A 15,291-nucleotide genomic window follows, 5' to 3' on the forward strand; every position below is an offset into this window, starting at 1 on the left:
ATGGTGATGTGGAAAATAATCTTATTTAATATTAGTGTTACCAGCACTGGCTTGCAATCATTCTCATTGGTTACATTTAACAAGGCGATGTTTACAGTGTTTTGTTTTTAACATTTGTTGGTTGAAAAGGGCTCTCTAACACTAAGTTCCAATCACTAAATGGCCGCTTACCTGCCAATTCCTTCTCCCTTATTACTCTCCACCAGATGGAGAGGTGCGCTGCAGCCACTCTAAAGAGGAAAAAAAGGAGACTATAAAACTAGAAAAATAGAGGCTGCTGGAAAGAGGATATTAGCGAAATCCAAACGGCCTGCACTTGAAAATAATGAAGCTGAAAATGAATGCTTTTCTCTGGCTAAGTCATATTCGTTTTATTATCAAAATTGTAAACGAACATCTTTGCACTTCATTAGCTTTCCTAAGCATTCACACTGCTAATCTCACTGATTGGCTCTTTACAAACACAACCGGTTGGATGAAATCCTTTGTGATGCAGAACTTCTACTGTTGAGTGTTTATGAGACTCTTCTTTCTGTTTCAGGATCTAGTGTTATTGACATGTACCCTTTGACTAGGATGATTCAGGATACAAAACAGGTCCCCCACACTCACGAACGGGAAATCAATGTCATGCTTTACAACAAGTATTTTCACCAAGTACTTACTATCTGCTCCGAATCCATAATTAAGGTAAGTACATACTGACTCTTCAGAAAAAAAAAAAAGAGAGGCAAAACACATAGAATTTTCTGTTCTTACTGGTAAATCTTTGAATCATTAAGTAAATGTAGTGGCATATGGTAAGACCCTACATTCGATCTACTTTTAAGCTTTCACAAACCCATAAAAAAACAACTGTTTTAAGCCAGCTTAGGCTGCGTGGTATTGTCACATGCTCAATTAAATAAATAAAGCTAGTTGTCACTATGCAAATAGTATATACTATATTTTACCATGTGTAATGCACACTTTTTTGTCCAAAGTTTTGAGGGGAAAAATAAAGATGCACATTATATATGGGTAGTACAAATTCTGAATTTATATAAATGTTTTTGTCTTGTATGTATGCTTGTGCATTAAAAGTGTAGCTTTAGAAAGCAAAAATGATATCTGTATGCAAAATTCAATAATACAAAAACAAGTATCAAAATATAAATAAATAAATAAATAATTGGATTTAAAAATTTAAACAAAAGATTTTTTTCCCTGAAAGTCTAGGCCAAAAACGTGGGTACACATTATACATGGCAAAATATGATAGATATACTATATATATGCAATTTTTTAAAAAATCTGAGCTAGGGGAAGATGGTATATTAAAAGGAAAGGGAAAGAAACTGGTAGGTGTTTCCTAGAATCCCTATAGGTGCAGGCTATGTGCCAAGCGCCTTAAACCCATGACCTTGGCGAATCCTCACAGTCATTCTCTGTGGACAGACAGAATTCCATTTGAAAGGAAGGAAACCGGAGCTCAGCAAGGTCAGGCCCCAGACCCCGGATACGAACCCAGGTTCCTCCAATGTGAATGCCCACGCCCTTTCCTCTGCGTTCCTCTGGCCCTGCCATTCCCGTGCTCCCTAGAGGCCGGGGTACGCGGCCGTGTGATCACGTCCACGGCAGGCCCCTAGCCGTGGCGGCTGGGTGTGTTTGCTTCGGGTGTTCATCCTTTCATCTGTGCATGCCCTCCAAGAGGAGACGGTACCACCAGAGAGCCTTCCTTTGAAGTCCCTTCGGTCCCCCTCCGGTCTCTGACCTTCTCTGCACACCTGCTGGGGAGTTTCTCAGGTCCAACTCTCATGACTATCCCTCAACCCTGGTGACACCTAGAGAGTAGGTAGAGGGAAATTAAAAGGAAAACCTACCCCGCTTTCAGAAAATACAACTCTCAGTTGTGGGGGGGTGTGTCCCCTGGAGGAGGAAGACCTCTAGGTGAGTTTCCATATCTGACAGGTTAGAGACGGATGTGCTTCGGGCCAGGAGATCGGTCACCTCTGAAACCCACTCGTGCAGTGACGCATGTTCCTCTTTCTCCCTGAAGGACCCCTCTGTACCCAGGGGCACACAAAGATGGAGAGCGTGGCCTCCGGGGCCAGACTGGCTCGGTTCAGATCTTGGCGCCACCACTTCCCAGGTGGCGCTGTTTGTTTTCCACCTCCCAGGCCCTTTCCTCGGCTCCTCCCCCTTCCCTCCTCCGCCCCAGCTGCAGCAGCCCTCCCTGGTTGGAGGAGCCGTCAATGCTGCTTTCCACCCCGGCCCTTTGCTTATGCTGCCCCTGCCCCCAAACAGCTTGAATGCAGACAAATTCATCCTGTGCTGCCCCTTCAGTTTTGTTACATGTGAACCCAGACCATCCAGGAGGAGGGGAAATTCCCACCGAAGGGCTGCGGGAATAGGAAGCCTCTATGTGTTTCCAAAGAGTCCTGACATTTCTGGGCTTTCTGGTTACACCCAGCCTAGTTCCAAGGACAGCCTTCTCTGAAGTCTCAGCCTTTCCCCTACTCACTCACTCTCTCTCTCTCTCTCTCTCTCTCTCTCTCTCTCTCTCTTACCAAAGCCATCTCCCTAATCCCAGCACTCCCTGGAAAGGTCAGTGAGCTCCTTCCTCAGGGTTCTCATAGATTCTGTGCTGATAACCACAGATTCTGTGCAGTGACCCCGAGCTAATTTGGGTGAGTGTCAACAAAGAAAACAAAAAACCCAGTTTGGTATGTTGTCTGCTGGACTCATAACTGTTACATTTCTGTCTTGCTTTATACTTACAATAGCGATTGAGTGCCTCCCCCCAGCCAGGGGCTCCCTGGAATAGAGTCACTGCCTGCCTCTGCCACGGGCACGTGCAGCAGACACCCTCCAGGACAGCCCAGATGCTGCTGGATAGCATCGCATCTTTCAGCCTTTCCTCTGATCAAACCAGCGTTTGTGGCAGAATGCTGCGAAAGGTGTTAGATGGGAACCACGCCACTCTTGAGGCTGTTTTGAATATTGTAAAATTTTAATAAGCACTGAAGGGCAGGTGGGTTATTTGATTTTTTTTATTGCTGTTGTTCTTACCTACAGGTATGGGAACTTGAGACTGGCCTCCAAATCTACCAGATTTTAGACCCTCACGGCTTCAATGTTGAACTGACTTCTGCATCTATCAATGAAAGTGGATTCCTGTTTGCCACAGGAGCGTATAACGGTCAGACTAGTATTCATTTACGGCCTCCCTGCGTTAGTGCTCTGAGAATTATTAGTCCTGAGAACTCACCAGCTGTTTGGGTTATGGGGAGAGCAGGAACCAGGCTGACGTGTATAACCACGCATGTGAGGTCGCAGTGCCCGACTGGGGAGTGATGGGCTCTTCTTGAATGGGCCTTCACGTCCGGATACTGATGCTCAAAATAATCAATACCAGCCCTGGCTGGCGTAGCTCAGTGGATGGAGCACGGGCTGCGAACCAAAGTGTCGCAGGTTCGATTCCCAGTCAGGGCACATGCCTGGGTTGCAGACCACGGCCCCCGGCAACCGCACATTGATGTTTCTCTCTCTCTCTCTCTCTCTCTCTATCTATCTATCTATCTATCTATCTATCTCCCTCCCTTTCCTCTCTAAAAATAAATAAATAAAATCTTTAAAAAAATAATCAGTACCTTACATAACACTTATCTCATTGCCTTACAGTTTGCAAAAGCCTTTCACACCTACAATCTCACTCCATCCTTGGTCTGATTTCATCTGTGTTGCATTGACTCATTCTGTCTGCTTTTGGGTACCATCAGCTAAGAGATAGACAGTAGATTCAGTACTTGCTGATAATGTTTTTATTGACAGTCGATTTGGGGGCCAGACAAAATACCCAGACAGCCTTGTGACATAACTCCCAGAATTCTCCTTTGGACTTGCTCACACATGCGGGCGCCTCGGGGGCATGTGCCAAGTACACGTGGAGGGCGTCCAACTCAGGATGCGCTGTGGTGTTTGCTGTGCCTCATGCTGGGGAGCATCCCATGGGACTTCTGGGAACTAGGGACCTACAGTCTGCCTCCCTTCTCACCTCATCGCGTCCTTAACTCTGGGAAACCCCTGCTTTATCTCGACCGTAGAACTGCTTTATGCAGGCACTACGCAGAATACACTTACTTACTAAAGAGAGATATTTACTAACTAAATGCTGGCTGGTGGGGCAGCCCATGCCTTGAGAGAACACCCTAATGTAAGGTCTGAGTTTGGAAAGTGTGAGCAGGTAACACTGCCCGCGAAGTGAAATCGGGACCGCTGAGTTGACGGCGAGTGAATGCGCGTAGCTGCCCTCCACGTGGGACTCTTCCTAAGAAAGCGGTCCGCTGTTCTTACCAGCACACCCCGCACAGTGTGGAAACTAGTCACAACGGACACCCTGAGCAATGTACACAACTGTCGTCAGACATAAGCATTAAGCAACTCAACGTGACTGAGATGGTACTATTTTCATGCAAGCACATCTTGTTAGTGCTGGAGTCGAGGGTCCTTTTAAATACTGACAGTTAAGGGATTGGAGGCAAAGGGTTGGTGAGGGGCATCCTGCTGGGTCTAACCTTGAGGTGGCCACTGTAAAGGCCCGTGTCAGAGCCCGATTCTTGACATTGAGTATTGACCTTGAACTAGGCATCCAACAACTACACTGCTTATCACCATTCCTGGCCCCTTTATCAAGATTACTTAGTTAAATGAGTGACGTTAACTCAAGTTGTAATTTCAAATGTAAGAAGAAACTGAACACTCCTTTGTATTTTCCCCCATGTAGCCGACAAAACAATTCAAAGCTTGACAGTTTATCTGCTAGGATTCTCTTAAGCCTTTTGTTACCCAATGAGAACTAAAGTCCTAAGACATGTCGGCACCTTCAAAACTGTGACCTTATTGCAGTGATGATATTTACTATTAATAACAACTGGGAGATTAACAATTTACTATTAATAACTACTGGGGGTTGTTTAGCAAACTGGAAAGCACTGGGAGAATGAAAACAGAAAAGATCCATTTAAGACAGAAAGCTCAGACAAGAGAGTCTGAAAAACTGTCCCAGTTTCAAGGTATTTGCTCAGTCCTATTTAGTTTTTATCATCCTGTGACAAATCAAGGCATACAGAAATAATATTTTGTGTACAGCAAGGTCAGGGATATTCACATGTCGGTAGGAAATAAATAGGGGATAAATTGTTGGCAGGAAGCGTTCAACTAGATCCATTTTCACTGAGATGAAAGCCAAGCTTTCTATAAATTCGTTTTAACCACCAAGTCTTTCCCGTGTGTGCACAGGAACAGTTAAAGTCTGGGACTTCGACAGCGGGCAGGAGATGAAAGCACTGCCCAAAGGGAAGGACTGGGCGGAGGAGGAGCACTACGTGAAACGCCTGATTTTTCTGAAAGCACCGGAAAAACAACAGTCCTTCCTCCTCGCCTTGGAGCGCAGTGGGAAGATCAAATTGATCCAGGTTTGCAATCCCGCATTGACCTTGGTACTCTCCCTGCTCTTCTGGGGAAAATCAGCTCAGTCAGTGGATAATTCCCTCACGGAACTCCTCTCTTGCCAGCCAGCTAAGGATGGCATTTCCCCACCACCTTCCTAGGATGCTGCTAAGTAACCTTGCCCAGGTCCAAGCACAGAGCACGAAAGAAAGGGGAGTGGCCGTTCCTTTCTGTGCCTTAGAGTCCCTGTTGCATTCAGGGATGCTCAAGCCACTTTTTTAGATTGTTACCAAAATTGCTTTGTTTATATTAAAATTGGTGATTCAGTCTGCTCCGGGCTGTGCTGGGATGTTTGAGGTAGGCTAATTTATTTTTCCTGTGAGTCTGTTGCAACCTAAGAATGCCTTCTTCATGTTTCAAATGAAGGCTAGATCAGCTATTCTGATTACTGAGTGAATCTGTCCTTGCCTAGTTCTCTCAAGGACTCATTATTACTACTTATCATCATCATCATCATCATCATTCCCCTTCTGAAAGCTAAGATCAGAGGGAAAAAAGTCTGGGATAGATGAAGATGATTATTGATGGCCCTCCTGCTGGAGAAAAGAAGTGAAAAACTTCCTTGATGGAGCACATGCTTCCCATAAAGAAACAAAAAATCTCTTGTAAGGTACACAGCAGTAAATGCATGTGGCAGGAACGTAGTTCATTCCCAGAGTCGGAGCTGGGAGTGGAGCCAAGGGAAGAAGCACCAGACCTCTCTCTTTCCAGACCCTCAGCCTCACTAAGCAAACCGACAAACAAGTAAACATGGCCTCCGTCATCACAGTTAGTCACCCGGGACAACGGCTAGTGTGCATCGTGCCCTGAGGCCCATGCCCATGCGTGTTATGTACTTCTTTTTAGTGACTACACACCAGTCCGTAATGGCTGGAAAGGTAACGTCTCCTCTGCACTTAACATTCTTGACTTTATTTTCTCAAGTCTCAGAAACGAGCTTGTGCAACTGCCTGGTCTTTTCACAAGCAGCTGAAGTCCTCATTTTACAAACAAGGAAAATAAGGCGCCCCAAAACATACGCTTTCCTCAGTCTGTCACTAGATCCGAGGCTAGAAATGTGTTGTCTTCACACTTAGCCTGATATCCTCTCCACTTGACCATGGCTGCATTCAGCCTTAAAAATGTGGCTTTAGCCCTGGCTGGCGTAGCTCAGTGGATTGAGCGTGGGCTGCAAACCAAAGTGTTGCAGGTTCGATTCCCAGTCAGGGCACATGCCTGGGTTGCAGGCTATGACCCTCAGCAACCACACATTAATGTTTCTCTCTCTCTCTTTCTCCCTCCCTTCCCTCTCTAAAAATAAATAAATAAAATATTTTAGAAAAGAAGTCGAACACCTTTCATTAAAAAAAAATGTGGCTTTATCCCCATCTAAAAACTTACAATTCAAAAATCAATGGCATGGCATCGATAATAACCAACTAGAAGGTAGAATAAGTGATAATATTATAATAGCAGAGAAAAATATGAGGCATCTAAAATGAATTCAATAAAAATATGCAAGAGTCTTGTGGGGGGAAAAAGTAAAGGACATTAAAAAAGCAACAATATGAAAATATGGAGAGCTATGACATTTTCATGCACGGGATACCACAAAATATCTTTGCTATGTTCACATTAAAAATAATCACTTTTCTTTTTAAAAAAGTAAAAACAAATCACATGGTATGAAAAGACTACTCACTGTACCCCCAGGTAACTGAGAAAAGATTAGGAACAAGAGTAGCTTAAGAAATCCCACAAATGCAAAATTAAAACAAGTAACCCCAGGTTAAAATGGACACGGGACAGGTAAGAAAACCCAAATGTCTCACAAACACACACGCAAAAAGTTCAGCTCCCTAATTCAGAAAATGTGATTAATATAATTAACTTTAAAATCAATTTTGAAATGTCCCACTTCAAACCCGTCAGATAGGCTGAAAAATTACATTAAGTAAAACCAAGTGTTGGCAAGAATGTGAAGAAAGAACTGTTCTCTAGTCCGGGTGGGAGTGGAAGTAGGAAGTAGGTAACATTCCCTGGAAGAGTCACTTGGTAATATCTAGTAAAGTTGATGATGCGCATACCTTACAACTTGATCATTCTCCCCAAGGCATTGTTCTAAAAGAAACTATAGCAATTGTCCTTAAAAGCAACAGCAAAAGCCCTGGATGGTGTAACTCAGCTGGTTGGAGCATCATCCCCTTAACCAAAAGACTGCAGGTTTGATTCCTGGTCAGGGCTCATACCCAGGTTGTGGGTTCGGTCCCCAGTTGGGGCACATATGAGAGGCAACTGATCAATGTTTCTCTTTCATATCAATGTTTCTCTCCCTCTCTCCCTCCCTCCCTTCTCCTCTCTCCAAGATCAATGAGCATGTCCTGGGGTGACAATAAAAACAATTTAAAAAAATTTTAAAAGCAGCAAAAAATTGAAAACAACCTGAACATCCATCACTAAGAGAAAAAATAAATTGTAGTATATTTATGCAATACTACAAAGCAGTTTAAATGAACTAGAGCTCCGTGTAATAACTTGTATAAATCTCAAAAAATATAAGTTTAAGAAGCAAGGAAGTTGAAGAAGAATCTGTACAATTTGATAGCATTTATAAAAAAGTTAAAAGCCTGGAAGCAGTGTGTATGTATACCATACATGTTTATGTAGAATATATGTATTTGTTTATATAAAAATATTAAAACTTTCATAACTAACACCATATTTAGATTACTAGTTACCTCTGGAGAGGGAAGAAGAAAGAGGAATTATGTTAGGGAAGGATGGATAGAGCTTAAGACTGGATAAAAATGGGTGGTAGATACATTGTGATATGCTCTATTTTTCTCTATATCCTTACAACAGCTCAAAAGAAAATAGTTGAGTTTGTCAGGTACTCACTGGATTTCTGTGACAGGGCAAAGACGGTGATATCTGTCTCATGGTGGTGTGGGAGCTGCCTGACGTCACACCTGTCCTACAAGGGGTTAATCACGTTGTGCATCTGAAGTCATCTGGGAAAGAGAGGAATGTGGCCATTCCTTTCCCGGATGTGACGTTGGCAGCCACGGAAACCTCTTCTCCACGTGCTAATGTAAGTTCTGTTTCTGGATTTTCTTCCTTTCTAGTGTGGAACATTGTAGATAAACACAAAAATACAGAAAATATCATGATGAACTGCGCTGGACTATATCACTTAGCTTCAGCTACAAAACAAGGGAGCCGTGGGGATGTCACACACAGCACAGGGAATGTCGTCAATAACCCCATAATAACTTTGCACAGCAGATGGTTTTCAGACTTGTAGGGATCACGTGGTAAGCATATACATTTTGAATCACTGTGTTGTACTACTGAAATAAATATACTACTGTATGCCAATTACACTTCAATACATTTTTTTGAAAAGTCATAGTAAGACCCTTTAGGTTAATTCTTGAGTAACCAAGTGCACACATAGCGTCTATGCGACGCTGTGTCCAGGACAGTGTGTGAGTCAGCTTCCTTCCTTCTTCAGAGCCCTGCGGCTTGTACCCAAGTGAACTGCATTGACTTATTGCAAACAGAAGGATATAATTTGATAGCTGCTGGAACCTTAAATGGTGTGATCATCTTATGGAATTTTGTGACATCCACTGTCAAAGAACTGTAAGTTGCATCTTTCCCTGAAATAATGTAAGTTGAACTACAGAAGAGCCCAAGTAACATTCAATGCTAAAACAGACAAACGAGCAAAAGAATTAAATGAAAATGGTCAAGAGTCTCAAGGCAGGTTCCCTGGAGTTATGAGCATGGGGAGAGTATGTTTTAAGTGTCTAAATCCCAGAATCGTATAAATAAGGTCAGCCTTTGGGCTTTGTCTTCTTAAGCAGTCAAACTTTCACCCCTCTCACTTTAGTGTCTGCTTTCACATGTGATCTTGTCCAAATTTATAACCTCAACAAACACTTAAAATGCATACTCATCGTAAAAGCGAATCTCCCCAGAGCTTCACACATACATATCTGGCAACTACCAGGACCCTTAAAGCCTGGCATGCCCCAAACATTGCCCCAGTCCGCTCCTCTCCCCAAAACTCCCCTTCCTATATATTCCCAGTGACACCACCGTCTACCAAGTCACCATAGTTGGATGGCGAGAGGCATTCTAGATGGATTTTCCTTCTCATTCATCACCCCAACACATCTAACTCATTACAGATCTGTGCTAACAAGGGCGTGGCTTATGCAATTCTAAATCCCAACCAATCAGATTTTCTCTGTACTATGGCCAGAAATTTTATCATCCTCTCCCTGCCATCCATTTCTAAATGTTCTGCCATTGGTTGTAAAGGATATAATGTAACATTGTATTATTTGCTGTGGATGGATTGCAAATAATAAGCAATCCACTGTTGTGCAGTTGGGCTAGAAAGCAGGGGCCATGTGTGAACACCCTATGTCAAAGGAGTTTGTAATATTGTACTCTGAGGTACAAGGTGGGCAGGAACCTTGAGGAGTAATGAAACCAAGTATGTGAATAGTAATAAATAGTAATAAACCAAGTGTATGAATAGTAATGAATAGTAGTAAAACCAAGTATATCTAAGCAATTGGAGGCAGGGAACAGGTGTAAAGGAGGGGAAAAGAGTGGGAGAGGACAAGGGAAAAGAAGAAAATGCAAAGGAAATCTCTGCTCTCTGTGTACAGCATGTTACATACTACTGGTCTACCTGGTCTCCATGCCCCTTCCAATCTAAGTCTGAGTCTATACTTTTCACCAACTTTTGACAGGACATGCATCTTCCTTGTTTAGACCCTGGATTTATTCTCCGTGGAACCTTTTAGTTGAAGTAGTTGTTTCTGCAGACCCTTTGTCTGGACCACAGCCCATGTTCTCTTGGCCCCTGCCCCTCGGGCTCCAGCCATCCTCCTGTTCCTGCCCTTCTGCCCTCACAGTTGGGATTTTCTCACAGACTCTGTGCTTGTCACTCGAATATGTTCTGCACAGTGTCTCACCCTTTTATTAATGCCATTCTCACACTGTAAGCGTCGGCTGTGTATGACTCACCACCAAGGGAGATCAGATGGACCAACAAGGCAGAGACTGCGGTCCTGATGCCACAGCCTAAAGAGGGGGAGCTGCCCTGAGGGCATGTCCAATTTAAAGGCAGGGATCCCCCTCGATGGAGCACTGGGCATTTTGCCCAGGGATGCGTGCAAAGTCAACACCTAGTCAGGGAAGATAACTGGCCTTAGAGGGTCACACAGAGTGTCCCCTTCTGAGAAAAAGATGATTGTATAAAACCAATTGATTTAGAATCTTTGGAGTATTTTGCAAAACACATAATTTAGCACAGAAATGACTAATGTCATTTAGACCCAGCTTAAAAGGCTCAAACATGAAAGAGGGCGTCAGCATTCATGGTGGAGACCATCTACCTCAAACTTTGCCTAAGATCCTTCATCAGTCAGGAGAAATAGCTCTTCCTGATCAAAACTCTTTGGGGACAAAACTAGAAATTGTTCCTGCTAATTAATAGTCCACTTCACCATTCAGCTAATCTGCAGAGCTGGAAAATGTACAAAGTTTGAGCTCAGCAAGTCATCAAGCCCACAAGCTCCTCAAAAGGGAGGAAGAAAGGAAGAAAAACATCAATGAGTGGTTGCCTCTTACACACCCCCCACTGGGGACCTGGTCTCTAATCCATGCATGTGCTCTGACTGGGAATCGAACTGGTGACTCTTTGGTTCACAGGCCAGTACTCAGTCCACTGAGCCACATTGGCCAGGGCCCACAAGTTCCTCTTTGGTTCTCCCCCAAGAGACTCCTTCATCATTCATCAGGTCTAATTAGCAGACGCAACTTCCACTAAAGGAAAAGGAACACTTTGCTACAAGTTCTGTTTGCTGTAAAGAACACTAAGTGTGGCTTTAAGAGCTCAGCATGAAGCACCAGTGCAGGCAATTAGGGATTATCGCTCTCCTCCCAGGAAACTGCCTAGGAAGGTGTTTGGTGCTTTGGAATCTGGGTCAGCGGGAGGCTCACGTAACAAGGATAGCACGATCCCCGAATCACCTGCTTGTCTTCTCCCCTCAATTCTAAGGTTCTTGATGGCATTAACCATACTTGATCCCAATTTGTCACTCTACTTATTCCAAGAGTACAATTCTATTCTTGAAACTGTATGAAACTTCTGGGAGTTTATATAAGTCCTCTCTCTTACCTGCATAACTAGGAAGACTAGACTAGTTGAGTTAAAAGACATTTGAATACTAAATGATCACGTTGTTATACACAGCCTTATTAAGAAAGATATGTTCACATTCTGCACCTTTAGGGTTTCCCTGCATGTTCAATGCCATCGGCATTTTAGGAGTTCGTTAGCTCTGCCTGGGATATGCAATGTAAGTAATGTACATTACCTGATGTGTAAGTATCTATCATGTATGCTTTTCCCAGATACAGACCTGAAGATTGCCTCACAGTAGATCCTGACATGGACCCCAAACGCTTTCGAGTTAATGACATACTGTTCCTCTTCCGGACCCCTGAATGTGCAAGGTAACTTTGTGCTTACCAATCAAGAGATACAATTAAGGAGAGACAAATTGAGTAGACTATTTCATTTTAGCCTTCTTCGCTGGCACTGACTCTTGGAGTGGGTGGTCCCCAAGGGTCTAGCTTGCTGTGTGGAGATGCCATTTCCCTCACTCTGTCCATCCCACAGCCCCCTGTCCCAGCAGTAGGGAAACGCTGCTCCCTTGGCCACACTTGCAGCCAACATCAAACTCTGTGAGCACAGACGTGAAGCAGATGCAACTTGCAAGGCCAACAGGACAAATCATACGGCAGCAGGTTTCGTTAGATGTCCCCTGAAACTGAGCAATCATCACCCATGTCTGAGAGAGCAGGCCATTATTTATATATCTAAGAAAAAGCATTTTTTTCTCTTCGTATTTGCATGAGAGCTCTGATTTTCTGCCAAGAGGCTGTGATAAACACACTTCTGTGCTAGTTTTGGGTCACCCAGTCGTGAACCAGGATATAGCACCTTCTCTGCTCCTTGGCTGGAAATGTCCTTATTTTGAGAATATTTTGAGGACTCGTTCTGGATCTGCCTGCACCAGAACCCCAATGCACATCTCAGCCCATCCGAGCAGAGCTCGGCACCGTCTGGGCGAGGCCAGAACTGGACGCTGCAGGGCAGAAGTCGCCGGGGTACTCGGAACCCCCGCCAACACCACCAGCACACTCCCGCCACGTTGGTGTCAGAGCCCCCTGGACCACATTCAGCCTCAGCCTCGAGACGGGACCAACTTTTAGTTCCCAGACCAGGCAGCAGCGAACCTTAGCTCCTGAGGCTCCCCAACCATCTCCACTAACACCAGACAGATAAGCACTCGTTACACAAGATACAGGGTGTGCTTTGTTTGTGAGTGAGTGAGTGAGTGAGTGGTTCAGTGTCTGCAGAGGACGAAAGAAAGAATCCATTGAAGGGAATGCGGAGCAGAGCACGCTCTGAGTACGACAGACTGTCTCAGCCTCTCCTCACTGGGCTTCCTCCCTCTTCGTGTAGGCGACTGAGTCAGGATTCCCTGTGCTCCTCGTCCCAGCGCGGTTCCAGTAAGGGGCCCCAGAGCAGCAAGGTAAGCAAGGGACAGGGAGAGTACGTCTTCATGTTGCACCCCATGTCGTTGGCCCCAAACAGCAATTTGTTGCATTTGAGCCCTTCCTTTGAGGGAAGGTAAAGGTGAAGAATCCTGTGTGTAAGTGATTATGTAAAAACTTCAGTTTCAGTTTCCTTAGGAAGCAATGCCTAAACTGTTTTCACCTTTTTTTTTCCTGCTTCTGAAGGCTTTCCTATCTGCAAAGAATCGATACCTAATCATGAATAAAATAAATTACATATTCTACTTTTATGTTTGTGCAATAACTCTACACCAACCCTTTTGCTCAAAAGTATTACACGCTTTCTACGTCAGGGAAGAGACTACACAATGTAATGCGGGTTTTTCAAGTTGGGTTTTCAGTTCCACCTTTACGTATTTTTACACATTATGCTTTGAGTTAGGATTTTGTTTGAGGGGATGTTTTCACGGCGAACGTGGTTTTAAAACCACTAGCATGGTGGGAAGAATAAACTTATAAGGATGTAAGAGTTGGGCTTGAACTTGAATCCAAATGTTTTGTTTATCTGATTAGCTTTACAGAAAATACTTCCTCTCCGACTTTCCATTTCTTCATCAGGAAGAAGTACATAATAAGCCTAACTTGCATGGCTGTTAATAGAACTCAAAATAATATGCCCCAAGAACGTGGCAGGCATCACGCCTTTAATGACTCCTACAATGCTATATCCAAGCCACTAGGAAAATGTCTTGCAGATGCCCAATTTGTGCACATGGAAAACTCTGCAATACAGTTTTCAAAGAATGACTCCAAAAATAACTTGCGTGCTTTAGAGATGTGTGAAGTACCTGAAGAATCTGCTGATCCAGTACTTCATTTGCGTACAATGTTATAGAAATATCTCCTTTCTCTCCCACGATTCAGGGAAGCAAGCAGAGCATACATGACAGTGAGTCTAAAGGTCAGTGTAAAATCTCCTGTTTTTCTTATAGCAAAATGATTCCTTGGCAATAGGGAGTTTAGGTGATAGAATATGCTTAATGAATATATATTCTTCCCGTGACTAAATGTTGAGGAGCTTTAGGATTCAGCCCTTAGGAGGTAGCATTTTCATTATGATGGTACCTTTTTAAATACTAATTCTAGATTTTAGAGATCCAAAATATTACTGAGCCTCTTAATCTCCCGCCATTTTCCTAAATCTTATACTAGATACTAAGACTTAAACTGGTTGTTTACGTAGTTTCAGCTGTTACGTACAATAAAGAGGCTTTCAATAGGACCAAAAATTAGCTCTTTAGGTTTTTCTGGTGGGATAGGATTCCACTTGTTAGTGCTTGTGCTGTTCTCTGCCCTGACTGAAATTCTCCAGGGTGGAGAAAGAAAAAATTCCAGGGAAAGAATGTGTCTTTTTTGGTAGTTCCTACCTGCCTCCTCTGTCACAGTCTATAGAATTTGAAATTCCGAGTACTGCACACCAGGGTAGCTCAGTCATTTCCCAACAGGTGAGCAAACAGATGTCACTGTGGGAGAGCAAAAGCCAGCGGACAAAAGACATCCTGGAGGCACCTGTGTCCCAGAGTCTAAGCCGCCACTCCTGGTCACCGCTCACCAGGATGGGCACCTGCGCTTGTGGACGATGGAGGTGAGGAGGCCCATCACTTACCTGGGATAGCAGAGGGTGGGGGAGATGAGGAGGATCATTAAGTGGACCTTAGCCGTCTAGGGTTCCACAGAGCATCTAATTTTAGGGTTGTTTAACCTTCTAGTCAAACTGCTGGTTCTGCAGATGGCTCCCTGAAAATGCCACTCAAACTTTAAAATAGGCCAGTTTTGTAACTCAAGAGATCAAATTGTCAACACTGCAAAGTTAACTATTTTGCATCTTTCTTTTCTTTAGATTGAACTAGGAGTACATGCTGCTAAATATTTTACTGTGTATTTAATTTCAATGCTGTAAAATTTCAATTGTTGTAAAAGAAGAATACTGAAATGTAGAGTATCCATAAATTTACAAACTATTAGTTATCCAATAGTTTGCAAACTATTAGCAGTTATTACACTGTAGTTGCTGTCCTTAGACATTTTACAGTGGAAGACATAACTTCCATTGTACTAGAAGCTTTTGTTACAAGTGGCCGGGGGTGGAAGGCAGGCGGAGTTTGAGCTGGCCACAGAAGCTGATGGAAGGGGGGATGCTGAGCAGGTGGGTCA

The 15,291-nt window shown here is 43.7% G+C and overlaps 1 protein-coding gene across 1 annotated transcript in view; it reads left to right on the forward strand.

Moving 5' to 3' along the window:
- WDR64 (WD repeat domain 64) overlaps positions 1-15,291 on the forward strand; it is a 72,254-nt gene that overhangs the window by 37,626 nt on the left and 19,337 nt on the right. Inside the window, exons 12-20 of the mRNA XM_045816615.1 lie at positions 542-690; positions 3,058-3,181; positions 5,281-5,456; positions 8,384-8,560; positions 8,984-9,114; positions 11,908-12,009; positions 13,025-13,094; positions 14,002-14,038; positions 14,583-14,722. Of these exons, the coding sequence (XP_045672571.1) occupies positions 542-690; positions 3,058-3,181; positions 5,281-5,456; positions 8,384-8,560; positions 8,984-9,114; positions 11,908-12,009; positions 13,025-13,094; positions 14,002-14,038; positions 14,583-14,722 (1,106 nt within the window). The remainder of the gene's footprint in view (positions 1-541; positions 691-3,057; positions 3,182-5,280; positions 5,457-8,383; positions 8,561-8,983; positions 9,115-11,907; positions 12,010-13,024; positions 13,095-14,001; positions 14,039-14,582; positions 14,723-15,291) is intronic.

The sequence above is a fragment of the Phyllostomus hastatus genome, unplaced genomic scaffold (assembly GCF_019186645.2).
Source record: "Phyllostomus hastatus isolate PE091 unplaced genomic scaffold, TTU_PhHast_1.1 phas_contig_148, whole genome shotgun sequence".
Taxonomy (NCBI): Eukaryota; Metazoa; Chordata; class Mammalia; order Chiroptera; family Phyllostomidae; genus Phyllostomus; species Phyllostomus hastatus.